Raw genomic sequence first — 23,479 nt, forward strand, 5'->3', positions numbered from 1 at the left:
AAGGGGAAGGTGAAGGGGAAGGGGAAGGAAAAGGTAGCTTCTTGGAAATAAACCCAAACTTCTTCCCAAGCTTTTCAATGGGTAAATAGTTATGGGACCTACTATTTTATACATGGGTTTAACCTAAAACTTAGTTGGCTGTATCGATTCTAACTTTCCATCAATTTCTCATTTCTCACTTTGCTTATTTCTTTCGGTTTTTGTTTCAGAATTGTAACATATTTACAACAAATAAATTACAACAAATTTATAATTTTCTAGCAATTCAATTTTTGTGTTAAATAACTATTAACACTAAAAGGGTCAACCTAAGCGTTGATTCGAAGACACTAAAAGGGTCAACCTTTTGGGCAATTTCGATAACTCAACATTTAAAATCATTTACTTTCTGCATTGGTTTGTACAAAAAATCTGGGTGAGAGACAAAACTTGAACCCTAGTATAGGTATGCAATTTAAGAAAGCGCAACAATTGAAACAGGTAGTCTATTCATCTCTAAATCCTAGAACAATCAATTGGAACATAAAAAGGGAAAACTTACATATTCTCTATGGCATCAACTCCACAAGAAACCTCCCTAGATATGAAAATCAACTCGACAAGGATCCTGGAATCGGCAGTTTTACCTGGGGAGTCAGATTGCCTGTCAAAATGCAGAGGCCTTCTTCACCAGCCAAAATCCCTCAGCTTCAGAAGTCATTTCTTGGTCCAACTTTCCGGGCACTTTTAGCCTTAATTCTCAGCAGCTTGCCCTCTTCATCTCCGCCATTTCCTATGGTTCTTTTCGGGGCTACTATGTTGATTGGCTTTGCAGTTTGAAGAAAGAAATTCCCAGAGATAAGAAGATAAAAAGAGAGTTTCATTATATCCTCTCCAGTTCTGCCTCAGCCACTTTATGCAAATTACTGAGGTAACAATTAGAACCAAAGGAGAGATTAATGTCGCACAATGCTCGTATGGCCTGAGATACAAGTTCTCTCCAGACCATGAATTTTAGTGCTACCAGTATTGCTAACCTACTCTAAATAATTTGAAGGCCTCCCCCAATAGATATTCAACTTACCCCATTAAACTAGACACCAAGATTATATCTAATATGATAGAAAACAGCAAAACAGCAAGGCAATCAGCGAACTTTGAAGACCATGATGATATAAGTTCCACATCAGTTTCAGATAACAAAGTTATCATCATTTTGCCTTGCTTCTCATGAACAATCAATAATAATCATAAAAAAAAAGCTACTCCAATTATTGAGTACACCTAGAGGCTCAAATCATACCTGCATCGATTCACTTATCCTCGAGGAATACTAAAATCACATTTTACGCATCAATTCAAATTCAGAAAAGATCAGACAACAATCAGAGAACTTTGAAGACCATGATGATATAAGTTCCACATCAGTTTCAGATACCAAAGTTTTCATCATTTTGCCTTGCTTCTCTTACAGCAAATTTATCAACCAATAATAATCATAAAAAAAAAAAAAAAAAAAAGTAACTCCAATTATTGAGTATACCTTCTTGTAGAGGCGCAAATCATACCTGAATCGATTCACTTATCCTAGAAGAATACCAAAATCAAAATTTCCACATCAATTCAAACTCAGAATAGATGGCAACAAAATGTTACGTCAAAAGACATCAGGCAACAACAATCAGAGAACTTTGAAGGCATTACATTATATGAGTTACGCACATCATATGTTCACCTCAAAAAAGCTTCATCATCTTGAATGGCCATTTTACATTCTTTATACAAAAATCGAGACTGAAATAAGAGAAAAATTCACATTCTGAACACGACTATATGATTCATTGTTTCTTTGGCCAAACAGGGTTGAGCGGGAGAATTTCTTCCCCAAAACCATAGATGTAAAGGCCAAAAATGAATGTAGCACCGCAAGTATACCCTTTTCTCGATTTTCCTTGCAACTAAACTCGGAGAAGCAAGGGGCTGCTTGGTGCATCAGATCAAATCATGCAAGAAAATGAAAGCAAAACAAGAAAAATCAAATTCTTATACCAATTGCTAAGCAACACGTTGCTGACCAGAGAATCGATTTGAAGGAGATGGCTCTCGAGAGAAGCCAATGGCCGAAGCTCCATTTTAGGTTATGCTGAATGTGAACCAACTTATAGGGTTTTATACAAAGTGTTTGCTGGATTAGGGTTTTGTCCTCATTCCTTGTTTCTCCGAGATCTGAGGACCCTCCGAAATAAACAGAATTTAAATTCCATTGGGTTACAATTATTTATTTATTTATTTATTACGTTTTAATTTATAAAATTTTAAGATTAAAAAGGATAAAATTTACTAGTTAATCATAATTAACTACAAGTTTAAATTCTTATAACCGACGGTCAAATAAATAAATTTTAACTAATAAATCAACTACTTTTGATATGTATTATCACTTAAAAGATTAGAGGTTCGAATCTTCTCCTATATTATTAATTTTTAATTTAATTGAAATACTCACCATCTGTAACTCAAATATATATATATATATATATAACATTATTTAGTTAGACTTCTAAAATTTCTTTTTCTACTTTATAACTTTAAAATGGGTTCCAAATAACATATATTAAAATAATCTTTGAATTTTTTAAAACTAAAACATGATGGAATTAATGTGAAATCGATGGGTAAAAATTATGGGTATAATGTTATGGAAGATTGAAATAATTTATATAATTTTGATAGAAATAATTTATATAATTATTTTTACATATAAGTTGCAACACCAATTTATGTGAATGATGTTCTAAATAAAGTCACGTATGTCTTTCAATTTTTATACGTTAATAGTTGAATTGATTTTATTTTTTTAACAAAAAACTCTTCATTATTATTTTTATTTAATAAATTTCGATGTTTAAAATGTAAAAATAAACATTTTTAAGGTCATTGAAACCTACGTCAATCAATCGAGTGGTATTTTCAGTATAATTTAATAATTTTAATGTATTTATAAAAATCATAACTTTGTTAAATTACGGTTTAGGTCCATGTACTGGGTTCAATTTCATTTTAATCCATTCTTCAATTATCTAAATTTAGTTCCTATACTTTAAATAAATCCAAAATCAATTTTATGGAAATTGGTTAAATAATAATAACATTTAATAAATTAATAACATGGATAATGATGATGAAAAGAAAAACAATTACTAAATTTAGATAATTAAAAATGCTAAAATAGAATAAATCCAACCTACTAAATTTTTCTTCTGTTTTTTTAGATTAATTATAATAGCTTCACCGAATTTGTGTCGATTTATCTGGATAATGGCAGCCTTAGATCAAAAAATGATAAGGGAAACAAGAGATGGAATAATGGTTAGTCCAAAAAAATTATAAAAAAAAAAAAAAAAAAAAAAGTTGATATGATTGATCGTGTAAAGCCCGCAGTAGTAACGGAACTAGGAAAAGTATACAGAAAAGATAATTCTTTTCTATTCTATTAGTATTAGATTAGTATTAGTTAGTGATCTCGGCTCAATGAGTTCTTTCTTCCGTGATGAGCTGTTAGCACCAATCCTCCATTTTGTCTATGTGGATCGAGGAGAGTATTGCAAGATGATTGAAATGCATCTCTATACTCCAAAAACAATCGAATCTAAATCTTACTTGAAACTTTACTTCTTAAACAATTATTGGTAAAACACTTTCTTTTCATTTTATTTTTTTAATGCATAGTTTTACGTTCAAATTGACAACTATAGATCTATGTCACAAAAAAAAAAAATAAATAAATAAATCAAATTCCAATGTGATCGGGTCGAAACTAAATATCTATATATCTATTTATCTATCTATCTATATATATATATATATATATACACACACATACCCAAATACAATGAAGACAAATCCCACACAACCTCACCATAAGTTCAAAGAAACCACCACAACCTAAAACAAATGTATTTGACAACAATAATGGAATACATGAGGGGGCAATGTGCAGTTACCTTAGGCTCTCTCCCAACCTTTTTTCTTCTTTTGGATCCAAAGGCCATGAAAATCTTAACCACAAAGAACCAGAGAATGGGGAACACTCTGGCTAGAAGAATACAGTTATACTGAAATAAGTAATGATAAAAGTGACAAAATAATAATAATAATAATACACACGAAATTCTCAGCATTTTAACTTATGGATACAGAAGAAGTACCTTCAGCCCAGCACTTGGGTGTGGCTTCAGGTCCTTTAGTAATCTGATACCAAAAAATATAAAAGGTTGTGAAGTTAGAAGCTTAGTGTTGAGCAGAGTGTTGGCTGTTGTGTATAATCATCAAGAAAAAGAAATTCGATCAGCTCAATTCAACTCGATTTACAAGAAAGAGTACCTGCCTCTTGACCTTTCTGCAAAGACTCCATACAAGATTCCTTACACATCATTGAGCCAGTATATTTACATCTTTCATTGGAGCTGACCGTTGCTCCTCGTCGTAGTCTCCTCTGTCACGTGTTACTACAGATGCGCCATTTTTTACATTTTTCAATCTCTCTATTAAAGCTTTGTTATCATTTGTCAAGAGGGATAGCTGCAGAAGCAAATTTGGGAATTATTCATCTATTGGAGTATGAATATATACGTATCTACATATGAAAACAGAAGGTTTTTAAAAAAATGGGCAAAAAAATTCTAACCAAAACTGATGTACTTGAGCTAATTTTATCTGTTCATCAGGACCAAGCTTTAATATCATGATAAATCAAAACTTGCTTCCAATTATTTGAAGTTACTCAAATGCATGAGATTGAAAAATCCAAATAGGTGTAGCTAGCCAAATTTATAATGATCTGACGATTTTGAAAAATAATACCTGACTCTGAATGCGATCCCTTTCGACAGCTAGTTGGAGCACCATGTCCATGATAAACTTGGTACTCAAGTTAATTTCGTTTGCGTTCGTAAATTTTGCACTCCTGGCTTGATCCAACGCTTTCTCCAAGAACTCGATTCGAGCCTTGAGGGAAGCAAGTTCTTTATTGAGTTCAAAATTGGTTTCAGACAGGATAATGTAATGCTCCTCTGCACTATCAGTCTTACTTTCAGCTTTGGAAACTTTGGATTTAAGTTCTTCAATTAGAGTTTCCATGTCCCATATTGCAGAATATAACATGTTTTGTTGCTCCTGACTTGCTTCTGATGATGATTTTGCATGCTGCAATTGAATCTCTAGTTCCCTCAACTGTTTTTCAAGTGAACCAACCTTTTTCTCTTTGTTGCTTGCACTATCTTTAAGAAAACTTACTTCTTCAGTAAGTTCTAAGTTCGTCTCTTGCAGCTGTGTGAGCTTGGCTTCAACATTCTCTGCTCTATTTTCTGATATGCAGATGCTCTCTTTCAGTGACTCAATAAGATTTTCCATTTCAATAAGCTGATCTTGACTTGCTTCATTCGAGTCATATGCACTTTTCAGATCAAGCTTAGATTCTTTAACCTGATCCTCAAGAGACTTCACTTCTTCCCTCAATTTATCTAGTTCAGCATTCTTGGCAATTAGATCAGCGTTCCTTTTCTCGAGCTTCTGTATCGACACTTCTTTTGCTTTAAGCTGCTCCGTCCAATCTTGAAATTTATCTTTGATCTCGTTTTCGCGTTGAAATGAACCATGTAGATTGAATTGGACGAGCTGGAGGCGGCCAACTAATTCCTTTGAAATCCCCATGAGAATCTCGACACTATTATCGGCCTCTAGAAACCTACCCCAAACGACTTCTGCAGCCTCTTCCATTCTCAAAGTAACCTGTTCGGTATAGTGTAGCTTCAATCTAAGCTCCTCTTCCCGTTGCTTCGATTCTGACAACTTCTTCTCGAGATCTAGCTCCCTTGCAAGTGATTTTTCTAGCATCCTTAGAATATGTCTTTGTTGTTCAGTTATTGGATTTGATTTCCCATTAATGTTGAGAACTTGATCATTTTGGTACGACATCACAGGATCCTCCAATCTCCCTGTCACAAAGGCAGAGAAATCAGAATTGCAAAATAGTTAGTTCTACATTGTCTAAGGTCACTAATAACTCAATGAAAAGAAAAAAAAAACACGAACAATTTCCACTGCTTAAAACCATTCTCTGCAATTTGGCTAACTGCATCTTCACTTCTAAAATCTGCTGTCGGGATTGAACGATCGATCTTTCAGAATCATTCAATTTCTCTTCTACTACATTGAAAACTTCACTTGATTGTCTACAAGAAGATGTCATTCCACGGGAATCAACTATTTCCGCTTCGAGTGAATCCATGTTACTGTCCAGCTCTCTTACCTCAGAGTCCAAAAAGCCAGACAAGAAATCAAATGCCAACACCTTCTCAAACAAATCATCTGGGATAGAATCATTCTCCAGATCCACTCCCTCAAAATCATTCTCCTGAGCCATTAGGCACATTAAAAGCACATGAAGATTCGTCAACTTCTCCGAGGAATACGCCAAGTTCAATTCCAGTTTGGTCAAAGTTTTCATAGTACTCTCCAGTTCTTGCATTTCAAGTCCTTGAGATTCTTGATTGCAAGCATTCTCATCCATCATCCCCATAGCTCAATCTTACTAAAACCTGGTAAATTGGAAAGCATCACAAATAGTACTATAACCATAAACTTCTTACACTTATTTAGCCATTTCAAGACCTGTAATTCCAGAAACGATTCGAAAACACGAAAGTCATAGCAAGCAAGACCGAAAACCTAATTGAGGAACAAAATCTCATGCAATCAACCAAATAGCTTAAGAGAATCAATCCAGTGGAAACAAAAGGAGCACTGCATTGAGAACAAAATCCAGCAGATACAAAATTACGCCCAAATCGACTGAGAAATCAAAATTTTCGGGAGAAAAAGCAACATACCTTGAAGAACAAGCCGGATTCGTCGTGTGTTGTCAGTCTGATAGACAAAAAGAACGAAGATCTCTCAGCAGAACTTAACCACCATCGGTTTCCATTTCAGCCGTCAGAATCAACCATTGGCGAGTCAAAATCGCTAACGTGAACCGCGAGAGTATACATCAGCATTCAGCCAGGCTCAAAGGAACCGATCAAGGATGCATCGTTGATTCTGGCCTCGATTGGCGCACGATAGCTTGATTTACTATTGAGAAGTGAATGATTGCGAGCCATAAAGATGAACACGTGAAGCCAAAGCTCCAAAGGCTGAGTTACTTTTTTGTGGCCTTTGTGAAAATACAACTGCAGATCAACAAGTCTGACATTGAAGTTAATCAAAATTGGGATTTGAATAATATTTAAATATTTATGGGTAAATTCGTAAAAAAAAAAAAAAAATTACTTGTTTAAATTTAAGGTCCATTCTAATGTAACTTTTTCAGACCAATGATTAGAGGTTTAAATGCTCGATTCAAGTTATCAGTTTAGTCGTTTGGATTTATGGTCAACTCCAACATAACTCAACTAGATAAAAATACTCTCGGACAGGAGATTAGAGGTTTAAATGCTCGATTCAATTTATAAATTTAGTTGTTCAAATTTAGGGTCAACCCGAACATAACTCAACTAGATAAAATATATACTCTCAGACAAGACATCAGAAGTTTAAGTGCTCGATTTAATTTACAATCTAGTCATTCAAATTTACCATTTACAGTTTAGTCCGAATTTGTTTACCCTACCATTTTATATATATATATATGTATATATATATACATATACATATTTATTCTATTTTTGTTTAATTTTATAATTATTTTATTATTATTTATTCGGCCACTACTCTTAAAAAAAATATTATTTTAAAAGGTAAAAATTTTAAATTGTATATTAAAAGTAAGTGGTGAATTAAAAAATTTTATAATGGAAATAACACGCTTATCATAGATAATCATTGAAGGCAAGTGGGTAGTTTGGTCAGTCACTCCTTTGGCTTCTTCTCCTTCAAGCTTCCACCAATTTTGATCAGAGCGTCGATCCTTCCGGCAACACCTGCACGTGACGACAACTTCCACCGGCGTCTTCTTCAATAGCTGCATTCATGACTTGCTACCTCTGCAATGGCTGGTGACCCGTTCTGCAGGCGCCACTCGCCGGAGCGGACTCAAGTCTGAACATCCTCACGATTCCGGCGATTTTCAACGGTTATTTCTCTCCTTCGTTGATTTTCGGTAATGATCTATGCTCAATGGACCTTTGATTTACATTTCCCCCTCCCTAACGACTTCGAATCTACGGGTCTTTTTCGGTAAGATTCAGTGAGTAAGAACGCTCTAAACTCCTTTCGAACTCTTCCAAGTGTTGTGGCTTAGATTCTAACCCTTAGAACTTTTATATTTGTAGTATTGGATGGATAACGGACTCATTTGAACACTTTTCAGCAAGGATTGTTGTCCGTTTTGGTAAGTTTTAATGAGGAAAGTTTTGTTTATTCTCTTTTGAACTCTTTTTTCAAGTGTTGTAAAGTAGTTTGTAACTCTTGGGAATTCTCTGTTGTAGTTTTGAACGGATTCAAATTGTTCTAATAGGGAGTTTAGGCTGTTTTAGGTATAAACATCTCCTTCGAGTATAATTGTAGCCGGATTAAGGTTTTAGGAGTAAATTTGACTCTTCTAGGAGCACTTTAGTTACGTGAAATTCTACCGGTAGTGATATCAATCATGTAAGATACATTTTAAGGAAGATGTGAAGAAAATGGTGTTCAAATTATCACAAGATGTTGTCATTCATGCCATGTTAAAGAAGAATCAAGCTTCATTTATTCTAAGATGGTTACAAATTTTGGGTGGATGACAATCTATATTTATGGTGCTTTTTTGATGTATTATAAGGTTTTTTATTGGCTTGAAGACTGAATTTACAAACTTGTTAATTATGGTCATAAAGTATACAAATTGGCTAATTATGGTCTGAAAGTTGCAACTTTTGGAATAACTCGTGGAAGATTGGTTTTCATTTTGAGGCTATATAAAACCATGTATGTTATCTATGTATGGAGACTTAGAAAATGTACTAAAAAGAGCATTTGTGCAATTCTATGTAGTTTAGATGGCATGTTTAAAATCATTAAAGCTTGACATGATCAATCTTATTGGGGAGGGATTCAAATCTCAAACAATGGTTCTTTCCTTGAGATATTTGATCAACAAGGTAATCCAAATTTTACTCACTTGGAGTGATTCCTTATCATTAGAGCTAAATGTTCTTACCTTCCTAAGCCCAGAGCTAAGTTTCTTTGCAATTTAGGTGGCATGTTTAGAATCATTCAAGCTTTTGACATGATCGATTTTGCTTGTGGAGTGATTCGAATATCAAACAAGTGTTATTGCCGTGAGATATTTGATCAACGAGGTAATCAAAATTTTACTTTCCCTTAGAGGGATTCCTCATCAATACGATTAAGTGTTCTTACCTTTCCTTTATTCAAAGGCTAAGTTTTTTTGCAATTTTACGTAGTTTAAGTTGCATGTTTAGAATCATTCAAGCTCGACATGATCAATCTTGATTCTTGTGGAGTGATTCAAATCTTCAACAAATATTCTTATATTGAGATATTCAATCTAAATTTAAGAAGACTGTAAATTATAACAAACAAACGAAAGTATGAAGAGCCACTGCAAAAAAAAATGAGTACAGTACATGCCCATTATGATTGAGCTTGTTTAGGCTAAAAATGTAAAAACTGGTGAAGAGCCACTTCAGCTATATGTGGTTCCTGAACCTATCTTTGTTGATGCTGCCATCTTTATTTCGTAGATCTAATGACTCCTTACTACACAACTGCCAGAGCCTGCCTCAAGGAACAAAGAGATGGCTACGGCTGCTGCACAGGAAAGACCCAGGTTTTGTGAAGTTCACTTGAATGATAGAACGAAGGCCATGAAGGCGAAGCCGCATGCCAGCCAAGGAATCCAACTGAAATTCTGATGCTTCAGAAGAAGACTAGCCACGATGCACGCACCAACAGCAGCTAGCATAGCACCGATCTTGCCGAACGAAAGCGCGACTCTTGGGAAGGCAGTTTGAAGAAAAAGCGCAGCAAGTGAAAGTGCCAAGCTAATCAACATAGCCGCTGCAAAGAGATTTATGAAAAGTGGAGGAAATGAGGTGGGTCTGCTGATGAACAGAGCCAGCACTGCCTGGAAAGTAAGCCCAAAAACTATCTTCCCAAGATTGTTGCGAGCCTGAGGCTCCCTGGGTAAGCCATCTGAGGCTCCCTGGATAGAAGAGAATTGATTCATGTCGATGGAAACATGCTGTGGCATTGTGAAAAGAGAAAGGAAATCTCTCAATATCAAAAATGGGTTATGATGACGACTTTGAGCCTTTTTTAGCTTGGAAATTTTGCACAAATTGTATTAGGGGCAAATTGTATTAGGGACAAATTGTATTAGGGGTTGATGAGTTGGCCAGTCCAAGTTCACTTGCCCAAGCTTACTCTTGGTCAGCACCACCACTTGCAACTTGAAAGGAAAAGGAAAAGAAAAATGCTAAATTAAAATTTTAATTTAGTGGTTTTGAGATTAAAAGTGTAGGGTTATTTTACATTTTTAATAATGAGGCATTGAATTATTAGGTTTTTTTTTTTTTTTATACCTAAATTGAACGTCCGTCGATTGATTAAGATTTTCGATGAAAACATCAAAAGTGTGGATTCCAGCCATTCTTATATATTGTGATATTCCACGTAAGTTGGGGAAGAGAACAAAACACCCTCTTTAAGGGTGTTGAGACATTTCCCTGCTCGAAAGGAAAAGTTCAAAGAGAACAATTCCCTAATAGATGCATTTTAAAGTGTTGAGGGGAAACTCGAAAGGAAAAGCTCTAAGAGAACAATATCGGCTAGCGGTGGGCTTGGACTTGGGCCATTACATATATTATTTAACTTTAAAAAAATTGAAGAAAAAAAGTCTTATAGTTCAAATATCATCCAAACTCACTATGAAATGAAATTAGTTCGTGCATTTTTTACCCTAAGATCACTTATTGAGTATTTTTAACTAATCATCTGACTATCAGTAATTTTTCCAAGTTTTAAAAGTATTTACACGTGAATTAGATTAAAATGTCATGATATGCTCGTAATCACAGTGTAAAAAAAAATGATTACACTTTAGTTGACATACCCCGATCGAATCTTTTAATCCCAATTCATCATAGGTATCATAACTTTACGGTGGAGTAGGAATGTTCTAGAATTTACAGAGAGAAATTTAATTGATTATTAAAGGAGTTGTATAAAAATCAAAGTCAAGACCTTTCTTATACTAAAAAGGAATATGACGAGACATTCAACATTTCTTCTCGACTAAGCTTTCAAAGTATTATGTCTAGCAATTATTTATTCCTAATTATTTTATATTTTTCTAAATTAATAAAAATATATCTAAACATTATAATTTATCTATAAAAAACGATTTTCAAAATAATTTTAACTTTAAATTTTAAAAAGTTTCATTAATATTTTTTTTTTTAAATATCTATAATGTTAGAAAATACGAATGAAATTTTAAAAGTAGTATAAGTTTAGTTAAATACTAAGGTATAAGTTCAGTTATTTAAATTTAAAGTCAATTCGAACATAACTCAACAGTATAAAATGTATATTCTAGTACAAGAGATTAGACGTTTAAATGCTCAATTCAAGTTAAGAGTTTAGACGTTCAGATTTAGGGTCAACATGAGCATAACTCAACTAGATAAAATATATAATCTCAAACAAGAGAACATATGTTTAAATGCTCGATTCAAGTTATAAGTTTAGTCGTTTAGATTTAGGATCAACTCGAATATAACTCAACTAAATAAAATATGTACTCTGTAACAAGAGATCAAAAGTTTAAACGCTCCATTCATACTTAAAAAAGGTTACTCTACTTGGGAGACGTGAACACTAATAAAAAAATGGTGCTTGGGAGATATAGTGTCTCTTGTTTTTTCTGAGTTTGGTCAGACAAGCTTTTTGAATTTTGTGGTTTATGTATTGAGTTGGATGCCAAAAATGTTTCGGGTTTATTTTTTTAATCTAAAATATAAATCGTGTCAAATATAATAAACATAATCCATTTGAATTTTACCAATTACCAAAATTTATTGTTAATTTTATTTAATTTTGTAATTATTTTGTAATTATTTTTTATCCACTACTCTTTAAAAAAAAATATATTATTTTAAAAAGTAAAAATTTTAAATTGTATATTAAAATTAAGTGGCGAATTGAAAATTTTGATAATGGAAATAATTGGTTGAACTCAGACCAACGGAATAGCACGCCTAAACGGTAGTTTGTTGAGTCACTCCTTTGGCTTCTTCTCCTTCAAGCTTCCACCAATTTTGATCAGAGCATCGATCCTTCCGGCGACACCTGTACGTGACGACAACTTCCACCGGCGTCTTCTTCAATAGCTGCATTGATGACTTGCTACTCCTGCAATGGCTGGTGACCCGTTCTGCAGGCGCCACTCGCCGGAGCGGACTCAAGTCTGAACATCCTCACGATTCCGGCGATTTTCAACGGTTATTTCTCTTTTTCGTTGATTTTCGGTAATGATCTATGCTCAATGGACCTTTGATTTACATTACCCCCTCCCTAACGGCTTCAAATCTACGGGTCTTTTTCGGTAAGATTCAGCGAGTAAGAACGCTCTAAACTCCTTTCGAACTCTTTCAAGTGTTGTGGCTTAGATTCTAACCTCTAGAACTTTTATATTTGTAGTATTGGATGGATAACGGACCCATTTGAACACTTTTCAGCAAGGATTGTTGTCCGTTTTGGTAAGTTTTAATGAGGAAAGTTTTGTTTATGCTCTTTTGAACTCTTTTTTTAAGTGTTTTTTAAGTGTTGTAAAGTAGTTTGTAACTCTTGGGAATTCTCTGTTGTAGTTTGGAACGGATTCAAATTGTTCTAATAGGGAGTGTTAAGGCTGTTTTAGGTATAAACATCTCCTTCGAGTATGATTGTAGCCAGATTAATGTTTTAGGAGTAAATTTGACTCTTCTAGATTTAGTTAAGTGAAATTATACTATGAATCAAGATAGATAAACTTTAAAAATGTTGTTCAAATCATCACAAGATGTTCGGCATTAGAATCAAGCTCCATTCATTTATTTTTAGATGGTAACAAATTTTGGGCGGATAATAAGTTAGAGTGACGGTGCTTTTTTGATTTATTTTAAGGTTTTTATTAGCTTCAAGATTGAATTTACAAAGTTGTTAATTATGGTCATAAAGTATACAAAGTGGCTGATTATGGTCATAAAGTATGAATGTTACAACTTTTGGAATGTCCACCCGAAGATTAAGGGTTTTCATTTTAAGGCTATATAAAACCACGTAGGTTATCTATGTATGGAAACTTTGAAAATGTAGTAAAAAGAGCATTTGTACAAATCTAGGTAGTTTAGAATCATTCAAGCTTTTGACATGATTGATCTTGCTTGTGGAGTGATTCGAATCTCAAACAAGTGTTCTTGCCTTGAGATATTTGATCAACAAGGTCATCCAAATTTTACTTTCACTTGGAGCGATTGCTTATCATTAGGGCTAAATGTTCCTACCTTCCGTAGCCAAGAGCTAAGTTTCTTTGCAATCCCGTGTAATTTAGGTTGCAAGTTTAGAATCATTCAAGCTTTTGATATGATCGATCTTTCTTGTAGAGTGATTCTAATCTCAAACAAGTGTTTTTTCCTTGAGATATTCGATCAACAAACTAATCCGAATCTGACTTCTCTTTCAATGATTCTTTATCCAGCTTTCCCATAGGTTGACTTCTTATCACGTAGAGTTTTTTCTTTGGGTGCTTTATTTGTGTTATATCTATCATTTATTATGCAAATATTTCATATTATTAAACCATACATGATCTAAATGTTTAAGCATATTGTAACGTTGCTATGAAGCTCTAATGATTAGCATGCTAGATCTTATGCTTATTGGCATGTTCACTTGTTAAGAATGTAAAGAAAAAAGAGCTTGTTTTCAGGATATGTATTGAAAATCTGATACAAAATCTCTATAATCATCTCTATAGACCCATTTGCTGGCAAACGACTCTAAACTTAAAAAGACGTCTAATAAATCCCTCAATTATAAAACCACAAATTTTTTAGTACAACAAGCCAAATTACGAAGCTTATGAAATGAGTATAGACCAGCTTGTGTACGTAAAAATGTATAAACTGGTGAAGAGGCAGTTCTGCTATATGTGGTTCCTGAACCTATCTTTGTTGATGCTGCCATCTTTATTTCGTAGATCTAATGATTCCTCACTACACAACTGCCAGAGCCTTTCTTAACGAACAAGCTCAAGAACCCATGATCTGATGGCATCCAGTTTGGGGCCGGATGAGTATCAGAGACTGCTACAGAACAAAAACCCAGGTTTTGTGAAGTTCACTTGAATGATAGAATGAAGGCCATCAAGGCGAAGCCGCATGCCAGCCAAGGAATCCAACTGAAATGCTGATGCTTAAGAAGAACACTAGTAATGGTGCACGCACCAATGGCAGCTAGCAGAGCACCGATCTTGCCGGAGGAAAGCGCAATTCTTGGGTATGCAATTTGAAGGAAAAGCGCAGCAAGTGAAAGTGCAAAGCTGATCAACATAGCCGCCGCAAAGATATGCATCAAAAGTGGAGGACATGAGGTGGGTGGGCTGATGAACAGAGCCAAAACTGCCTGGAAAGTAAGCCCGAAAACTATCTTTCCAAGATTGTTGCGAGTCTGAGAGCTGTCGGGTGGCGGAGGCGGCCTGGGCATGGCGGTGGTAGGTGGTAAGCCATCTGAGGCTCCCTGGATGGGACAGAATTGATTCATGTCGATGGAAACATGCTGTGGTGTTGATCCCATTGAGAACCAGAGAAAGGAAATCTCTGAATATCTCAAATGGTTTATGATCGAGTCTTTGCGGGCGTCGTAGAATTTATAAACACTGTGGAAGTTTGGACAAATTGGAGAAGAGGTTGATGAGCTGGCCAGTCCAAGCTCACTTGCCCAAGCTACTCTTGGTCAACACCGCCGACATTCCTATTTGAAAGGGAAAAAAAAAGCTAAATTAGATTTTAATTTAGTGGTTTTAGGATAAAAAATTTAGAGTTATTTCACATTTTTAATCAGCCATTGAATTATTAGGGTTTTTTTTTACCACTTTTTTTAATCTAAATTTATTCAAATTTTGATGAAAAGCGGGATAGGTCCACGTGCATGGACCGTAGAGAAGTACTATCATCCAAACTCACTCTGAAATGAGGTTAGAGCAGGTAAAGATATGAATTTAGGTCCCATTAGTCTGCATTTTAGACTGTGAGGTCAATTATTGAGTATTTTTAAATAATCATCCTACGATCTGCAGGTTTTTTTTAAGGTAAAAGCAAAGAGTGACTGCCTAGTTGAAGATCAGAAGTTCTTTAATATAATTTTGCATTTATTTATGTTTTTTTCATAGATAAGATAATACTTTTCACGTGAAAAAGAAAAATTATTACTGCCGCGAAGTTTAGCTGGACCACCGTCAGAATTCACCTTCAGATGATACCTATACACCAGAGAAGGACTTATAGGCTCCCGAGGCCGACGCTCCACCAAGATCCGAGAGTTCGCAAGGTAGGTTCTCGATTAATCTTCTTAAGATCTAAGATTCTCTTTAACGATTCTAGACCTAACCTTACCGTATGTTTAAATAGGGGGTTGTTCTTCCAAATCTGTGAAGTAACTTGGCCGAAAAACGGGATTGGAGTCAGAAATCTGAGAACGGTAACCAAACTTTTGACACTCGTTACTCTTCTGGTAGTTAAACAAAAATTACGAAAAAAAAAAAAACCAAGACGTAGCCTGGAACAAGATTTAGAACCTTGCCGAAGAAACCATATCGGTCTGAATTCCGAATCAAAAGATATGAAAATCGGAAAACAACGAATGGAAAAAACGACTGTGTTACAGATTGCAGGAAAAAACAGAGAGAGAGAGAGAACTCTCCGGCCTCCATGTGTCGACCGGCGGCTGGCGGAGTGCGGCTCGGCAGGCGGCGGACACGCGTCGATCGTTAGCGGGAGAAATGCAGCTCCATTGAAACGATGACACGTGTCGCCTACAAACCCGACCCAACCTGGACGCCTGACCCGCGACTGCACAAAAGCATTCCGCGCGTGTGACCTGCGACTAATGCCCTTCTTCGCGCGTGGTTGTGCGTGAGATGCCCGTTTTGGCCCGTTTGCCCTCTGTTTGTCCGATTTTTGTCCAGATTCCAGTTCTAATATTGTTTTCATGTGCATAGGACCTAATTGAAAAAAAATTTAGTATTTTTGGACACATGACAGGCGTAGAAACGCTAAGGAAAGAACACGCATCAACCAGGTAAGTCACCACCTGTTGTTTAAAAAGAAATACTTGTAGGATTCGCTTCGACTGCATGCATGATAGTTATTTGCCATAAGTGGTAGCCTTCTATGATTGATTGTTATGAGTTGTTTAGCCGGCGTGCCTAATTTACATGAATTATATATTATGATGTTAAACAATGGTTGCATGCATACTCTGTTATTTTCTATGGGCCCATTACTAAGATGAGCCTTGGGATTTGCCGTTAGTAGCGACATCACTCTAACTATACCTAACCTTTCCCTAGGAACTTAACAGATTACCACTGCGACGAGGTACTTCAGGAGTATTCATAGATTGTTAGTGTGTGAACGACATCTATAGCTTCATGGGAGGACCAGAGGTTCCAGATAAGTTCTTACTACTCCTTATGAAGCATGGGATGGGAGGAAACCATCTATAAGTCATTTACGAATTTTTGGTTGTGTTGCTTATGCTTTGAAACATCCTCAAACTTGTTAAAAGCTTGATGAAAAATCTGAAAAATGCATTTTTATTGGCTATTGTACTCAATCAAAGGCATATAAACTATACAACCCCGTTAGTGAAAAGATTTTAGTTAGAAGGGATGTAATATTTAATGAAAACGTGAGTTGGGATTGGAGTAAAGAACAGGAGCAGCAAAAGATTACAGTTGAAGTTTCTCTAAATGAAGAGACAAGGGTTAACTCCAGTGCATCTCCCAGTGCATCCACTGCAACACAAAGTGTGTCAAATTCATCATCTTCAGCATCACTGAACAGCAATTCTTCTCTTGAAGAACTTTCGGATGAGACACCTCCAAAGAAGTATAAATCTTTCACTGACATGTATGCATCATGTCAATTTGCTCTTACTATTTCAGACCCTATGAATTATGAAGAAGCAACTGAAAAAGAAGATGGGAAGAAAGCCATGACAGTAGAGATGCAGTTCGTTAAGAAAGATGGAACATGGGATATGGTTGACCTACCAAACGAAAAGTTTTATGGAGATTTACAAGAAAAGGTTTATGTAACACCGCCAGAGAGATTCATAGAGGAAGACAAAGAAACAAAGGTATACAGGCTGAGACAGACATTGTACGGGTTAAGGAAGACGTACTTACGAAGACCTTGTCAAAAGAAAAGTTCTGTACTTGACATCTGCAACTTTGAATCAAGGGGGAGTGTTGAGATATGATTCAAAGTATTCAAGATAAAGTAGTTGAGATACGATTCAAATATTCAAACTACCAAGATTTTAGAAGATTATTAGTAGATTTGAATTTATCTGGATTTCCATGATTTACTACTTCTGGTATAGTGTATAAGTTATAAATACTGGAATCGTGTAACCCTCTAAGCATTGAGTCAGTAGACAATAATAAAGCACGACAGCTTTCATCTATTCTTATCCATTCCTATCTCTTTCACTATTCTTCTTTCCAACAATTTTGGTATCAGAGCCAGGTTCGTTCGACACGAGGGCAATGACAAATATTCTTATTGAATCTAAATTTAATAAGACAAATATTCTTATTGAATCTAAATTTAAGAAGACATAGTCTAATAATCTGTAAATTATAACAAACAAACGAAAGTATGAAGAGCCACTGCAAAAAAAAGAGTACAGTGCATGCCCATTATGATTGAGCTTGTTTAGGCTAAAAATGTAAAAACTGGTGAAGAGCCACTTCAGCTATATGTGGTTCCTGAACCTATCTTTGTTGATGCTGCCATCTTTATTTCGTAGATCTAATGACTCCTTACTACACAACTGCCAGAGCCTGCCTCAAGGAACAAAGAGATGGCTACGGCTGCTGCACAGGAAAGACCCAGGTTTTGTGAAGTTCACTTGAATGATAGAACGAAGGCCATGAAGGCGAAGCCGCATGCCAGCCAAGGAATCCAACTGAAATTCTGATGCTTCAGAAGAAGACTAGCCACGATGCACGCACCAACAGCAGCTAGCATAGCACCGATCTTGCCGAACGAAAGCGCGACTCTTGGGAAGGCAGTTTGAAGAAAAAGCGCAGCAAGTGAAAGTGCCAAGCTAATGAACATAGCCGCTGCAAAGAGATTTATGAAAAGTGGAGGAAATGAGGTGGGTCTGCTGATGAACAGAGCCAGCACTGCCTGGAAAGTAAGCCCAAAAACTATCTTCCCAAGATTGTTGCGAGCCTGAGGCTCCCTGGGTAAGCCATCTGAGGCTCCCTGGATAGAAGAGAATTGATTCATGTCGATGGAAACCTGCTGTGCAGTTGATCCCATTGTGAATCAGAGAATCAGATAAAGGAAACCTCCCAAGATAAAAAAATGGGTTAAGACGAGCCCTTTTCATATGATTTTTATCAATTGTATTAGGGGTTCATCGCCCACTGTAATTTGAAAGGAAAAAAAAACAGCTAAATTAAATTTAAATTGAGTGGTTTTAGATATACCAGCCAAGATGACTTGCCCAAGCTACTCTTGGTCAATACCGCCCACATTCAATTTGAAAGGAAAAAGAAAAAACCTAAATTAAATTTTAATTTAGTGGTTTTAAGATAAAAATTTTAGAGTTATTTCACATTTTTAATCGGCCATTGAATTATTAGTTTTTTTTTTTTTTTTTTAACCACCTTTTTTTTAATCTAAATTTATTCAAATTTTGATGAAAAGCAAGATAGATCCCCGTGCATAGATCGTAGAGAAACACTGTCATCCAAATTCACTCTGAAATAAAGTTACAGCTCAAAGTAAAGATATGAATTTAGGTCCCATTGGTCTGCATGTTAGAAGGTGAGGTCAATTATTTAGTATTTTTAAATAATCATTCTACCATCCGCAGTTTTTTTTAAGTAAAAGCAAGGAATGACTGTCAGATCATCGAAGTTCTTTAATATAATTTCGTATTTATTTATGTTTTTTATTGATAAGAAAATATGTTCAATATTTTAATTTTTTTGCTTCGTTAAAATTTATTTATGATATTAATTTTTTCACGTGAATTAGATTGGAATGTGATGATATGCACGTAATATACGACTGTAATAACGGTCGTATAGTGAAAAAGTAAAATCATTACAGTGTAGTTGACCCAAATAGTTCCAATTTCTTATTCCCAATTCATGGGTAAATGTCTTAATTTTACGATGGAATAATTTAGAGAGAGAATTTTTATTGATGATGAAGTAAGAGAGAGAGTGTAGTTGGGCACCTTTTCTGAGTCAGCGTTTTGGCATCTCTTGCTCAGCCTATTGCAATCTCCCTTTATGTAACGCTTCAAAAAAAAAAAAAAAAGACAAAAATGTCATTTTGTTCTCCCAGCCAGTTGGGGTCGTAGAGAAAAGTGTGAGGAGATAGAGAAGTGGTCGGGAAGTTTCTTCCTATACACCAAAAAAGGACTGGCCGATGTTACACCAAGATCCGAGAGTTTGGATAGGTCCTCGATTAATCTTTTTCAGATCTAAGATTTTCTTGAAAAGTCAAAAACAAATATCCGACATAAAATATATCTTATTTTATTTTATTAAGAGTAATGGAGAGCTGCATAAGAAAGTATTTTTGGCCACCTTGACTGAGTCAACATTTTGGCATCTTTTTTTCGGCAAATTAAAAAAAAAAAAATCTCAATTTAAAAGCTCTAATCCAATTTTGGTTGATATTGATACTATTTTGTCTGAGACTTCAATTTATTTTTGTAATTTTAATAAATCTTAAATTTAAAATTAAGATTTATTAAAAATACATTAACTAAAATTAAACCTATTCTAAAATATAACGGTAAAAAATATATTTTAATTACTAACAAAAAAAAAAAGAAAAAGAAAATTGATGCAACATTTTATTTTTAAAAACGGTATTTTTTATCTAATAAATTTTTAAAAATTTCAATTATTATAACAATGATATTGATTTATTAGACGTTTTTTAAAATTTATTAAAACAAAATTAGAGAGATTAAAAAAATCAATTTTAGTATAGTTTACTCATAATTTTTTTTAAAAATTTAAATATAACATTTTTTAATACAAAAATAAATGTAAAAAAAATTAGTTGTCGGAAGGACGTCAGCCCAGTCCATCACCGCAGGCAACGCGTGCCTCGGCCAGCCCAACCTGCGGTAGCCCACGCTGGAAGCCCAGCCCAACGCCTCTGCGACTCGAGAACCCAAAACCAAGTCCAGCCTACAACTGAGGCCCACGGTCTAGCCTGCTAACACACGACCCAAACTCACCTGCGGCCCAACCCGTGAATTGAAGCCCAAAAGCCGGCCTGCAGACGTGACCCGAACCAGATTTCAACCTGCGCCTCGACTCGACGCCACCTGCACGACGTGTCGCTCTCTGATACTGCCACGTGGTACCAACGAGACAGGAAATCCCTCGGTCCGGATCGGCTTAAACGGCTCGCACCTTCCACCTGCGGCTCCTCAACTTCTCCAATTTTGGCCTGGTTTCCACTGTTTCGATCCGCTCGGACTTGTTTTCGACCCCGATTAAGATAATTGAGGTCATTTTGGGGCTGTATTTCACATTATTAATTGAATTGTGAAATACTAACAAAAGATACTGAACGGTGTGATAGAAAACAAACCGATGACCTTTGGAGTAGCTCTTTAGGAATGAGAGGTTATGTTTAGGATAACTAGGGAGAACTTCGACTAAAACCAACTAAGTAAGTGACCTTACTATAGGATGGACTAGAAATTGAATGCATTATAATTTATGATGTACGAATTGTATCGTAGGATGCTGTGTACTAGCATATGATGATGTATGAGTATATGAAAATGTATGAGTTTATGATGATGTATGAGCTATGATGCTTGATGATGTGCGTAATATATATATTTTGATGAATGACGTACTTTATATGCTTGATGCGCTTTATGGCAATATGACGAGTATAATGATTGCACGACGTTTGTCTTAATATGTTTATATTTTTCATATTAAGCGTGCTATATGATGATGAGTGTCATATTACATCATATCGATAGACCGACATAGGACACAAGTCTAAGAGCATGAAAATGATGTTAATATAAATATCCAACGAACATGTATTATTTAACGTAGTAAAGAGATGAGACTAGACGGTTGTGTCAGAAGAGATGATAAGATAGAAATTAGTGGGACCTCACGATGAGTGCGGACGAGCACAGTATGATGATGAGGGTGTTCATTGGGAGCATGACACCAAGGGGTTCCACTGACCTCCAAACGTGGTTACATATTAGCTTGACCAAGAGGATCTAGGGGGTGTGCGAGCCCCCTGGAGATTCATACTTGCATGTATGTAGGGAAGTACTCCGCATCCATATAAGTCCGAGATTGGAGGTCACCCCTATGGAACAGAGATAGGTCTCAAGAGCATGATTGCATGTGTTTGCATTTGCATGACCCTATAGTGGGGCCACCTATTCTTCGAAATACTCAGGTCGTGTATCACATCATTTTTCAGGTAAAGCAATGTGCATATATACGGAGGACGGCGACATCGTGAGCAAAGACTGTGACACGTGCATAGGGTAGACTCATGTTTAAATTCCCAGTCTTAGGTTAGAATACGTTGTTTTACATTTCATCAATTTTAAACTATTTTGTATTTATTTTTATTTTCTCTAAATTTCAGTATTTCATATTTAAACACGTAAGACTCTATTTTGCAAAAAATGTAATATTTTAAATTCGACATTTATACTAGAGATGAAGTTTTCTTTTAAGAGTTATATTCCGTATAGGTTAGTAGAGACTCGGAGTATGTAGAAAAAAATATATCCGAACTCGGGTTTTTTTGCCCATTCTCCCTTATTGTACCGACCCAATCTCCTCCCTCGTGTCATGTTACCATACATTTTTATGTCGAGTTGTCGTCAGATAGTTCAATTAGTACGTTGTATTATTATTTTAAAAAAATGAATGTCGATATTAAGATAAAAATGTCGAATAAAATAGTAAGAAATTAGGACGTAAAATAAAAGATTTGGGGTTGAAAGAATCAATGTTGTAGATCCGTATGAATTTTAAATTAATGTTCCGCTGATTAGGGTATTCTGACAAATCTTAGATTTAATTAATTTTTTCTCCATTAATTATACTTTTAAATTAATTAGATTAGAGATTATTATACATAAATAAATAAATATTACTAAATTAATTATACATTTAATTAATTATTTTTTAATTGAGCTGCATTAACTCATATTTGACAAACATGACATGGTTTCTCACCTATTAATAATTAATAAATATAAGTAGTTTATGGATTTATTTTTTTTATAAAAAAATAAGTCTTTTTAAAATATTAAAAAACAATAAACTATTGATTTAATCGGAATTTAATTCATTATTAGGGGTGCACATGGATTAGGTTGGGTCGGTGATTCGAGTAATTCGACTAAAGTTCATAGCCTAATCCAATCCTCTATTTTCGATAACGTCGGGTTGTTCTGTCTTTTTAACTAATTTTTTTTTACTCATCTACGATATTTCAAAGTCAAAATGTGTCATTAACGTTGGTAATAGATGTCAAATATTCTTAATTTTTTAAAAAATAAGTTGACGGGACGAAGACAAATACCAATTCCGTAAATTGAACCAAATTATTAATTTTTTAAAAATTGAATCGATAGAGTTGTATGGAATATTGGTTGAAAAATGATTAACAATACGACAATACTCTTTATAAATAAAATAAAAGAAGTTTATTTATAATTACTTTTTTTAAAAAATAAAGAATTAAAAGGGTTTTTATTTATTTATTTATTTATTATATATATATATATATATATATATATATATATATATATATATATATTGAATTTAGGTAGGAGCGGCTTCTGTGGAGGTAAAAAGAAAATTATAATTATATAAATATTATTAAAAAAAAAGAAATTAATAATATTTTATCCACATGCACATACATGCACTAATTGAAATTGTTTATTAGTTGTTTTTTTCAAAGACGGTTAGATATTTAAAAAATATATATATATATTATATATATATATATATATACACGTATTTATTAAAATAGGGTCTTACATCTCCACTCCATTTTAATGTTTATATTTTAAAAAAAGTTGTTATTATAATCCACACTACATTTTTAAAAAAATTATTAATACACTTCATTTTCATTAAAAAAAAAAAAAAAAAAAAAAAAAAAAAAAAAAAAAAAAAAAAAAAAAA

The 23,479-nt window shown here is 34.6% G+C and overlaps 2 protein-coding genes, 1 long non-coding RNA gene and 3 other non-coding genes across 21 annotated transcripts; 2 read left to right on the top strand and 4 right to left on the bottom strand.

Annotated features, from left to right (window-relative positions):
- Nucleotides 1–1,121: 1,121 nt before the first annotated feature.
- Nucleotides 1,122–1,200, bottom strand: LOC111445677. The gene has a single exon (XR_002710895.1). It is a non-coding gene; the product is annotated as a small nucleolar RNA R160 (small nucleolar RNA).
- A 159-nt stretch (nt 1,201–1,359) lies between these two features.
- Nucleotides 1,360–1,438, bottom strand: LOC111445679. The gene has a single exon (XR_002710896.1). It is a non-coding gene; the product is annotated as a small nucleolar RNA R160 (small nucleolar RNA).
- Nucleotides 1,439–1,655: 217 nt separating this feature from the next.
- Nucleotides 1,656–1,739, bottom strand: LOC111445680. Its single transcript, XR_002710897.1, has one exon. It is a non-coding gene; the product is annotated as a small nucleolar RNA R160 (small nucleolar RNA).
- A 2,133-nt stretch (nt 1,740–3,872) lies between these two features.
- LOC111445366 (WPP domain-interacting tail-anchored protein 2-like) lies at nt 3,873–7,201 on the bottom strand. 4 transcript variants are annotated; one of them, XR_002710825.1, is made up of 6 exons: nt 6,870–7,201; nt 6,073–6,578; nt 4,843–5,975; nt 4,363–4,560; nt 4,188–4,230; nt 3,873–4,075 (listed from the first exon to the last, which is right to left on the bottom strand). XR_002710825.1 is itself a non-coding variant. In XM_023083703.1 (5 exons), the coding sequence occupies exons 2-4, from the start codon at nt 6,557–6,559 to the stop codon at nt 4,411–4,413; spliced, it is 1,770 nt and encodes a 589-aa protein (XP_022939471.1). In that variant the 5' UTR covers nt 6,560–6,578; nt 6,870–7,201; the 3' UTR covers nt 3,921–4,230; nt 4,367–4,410. The 4 variants fall into 4 exon arrangements, 2 of the variants coding, with proteins under 2 accessions (XP_022939471.1, XP_022939470.1); XR_002710824.1 differs by having other exon boundaries at nt 3,913–4,094; XM_023083703.1 differs by having other exon boundaries at nt 3,921–4,230; nt 4,367–4,560.
- Nucleotides 7,202–7,841: 640 nt separating this feature from the next.
- Nucleotides 7,842–10,477, top strand: LOC111445407. 13 transcript variants are annotated; one of them, XM_023083759.1, is made up of 4 exons: nt 7,842–8,224; nt 8,310–8,368; nt 9,213–9,317; nt 9,723–10,477. In XM_023083759.1, exons 1-4 carry the CDS (start codon nt 8,148–8,150, stop codon nt 9,815–9,817), a joined length of 336 nt encoding a protein of 111 aa, XP_022939527.1. In that variant the 5' UTR covers nt 7,842–8,147; the 3' UTR covers nt 9,818–10,477. The 13 variants fall into 13 exon arrangements, 3 of the variants coding, with proteins under 3 accessions (XP_022939527.1, XP_022939525.1, XP_022939526.1); XM_023083757.1 differs by having other exon boundaries at nt 9,754–10,477; XM_023083758.1 differs by having other exon boundaries at nt 7,842–8,214; nt 9,754–10,477.
- Nucleotides 10,478–12,231: 1,754 nt separating this feature from the next.
- Nucleotides 12,232–18,703, top strand: LOC111445409. The gene is made up of 3 exons (XR_002710851.1): nt 12,232–12,586; nt 12,682–12,740; nt 18,055–18,703. It is a non-coding gene; the product is annotated as an uncharacterized LOC111445409 (long non-coding RNA).
- Nucleotides 18,704–23,479: the final 4,776 nt, after the last annotated feature.

The sequence above is a fragment of the Cucurbita moschata genome, unplaced genomic scaffold, assembly GCF_002738365.1.
Source record: "Cucurbita moschata cultivar Rifu unplaced genomic scaffold, Cmos_1.0 Cmo_Scf00007, whole genome shotgun sequence".
NCBI lineage: Eukaryota > Viridiplantae > Streptophyta > Magnoliopsida > Cucurbitales > Cucurbitaceae > Cucurbita > Cucurbita moschata.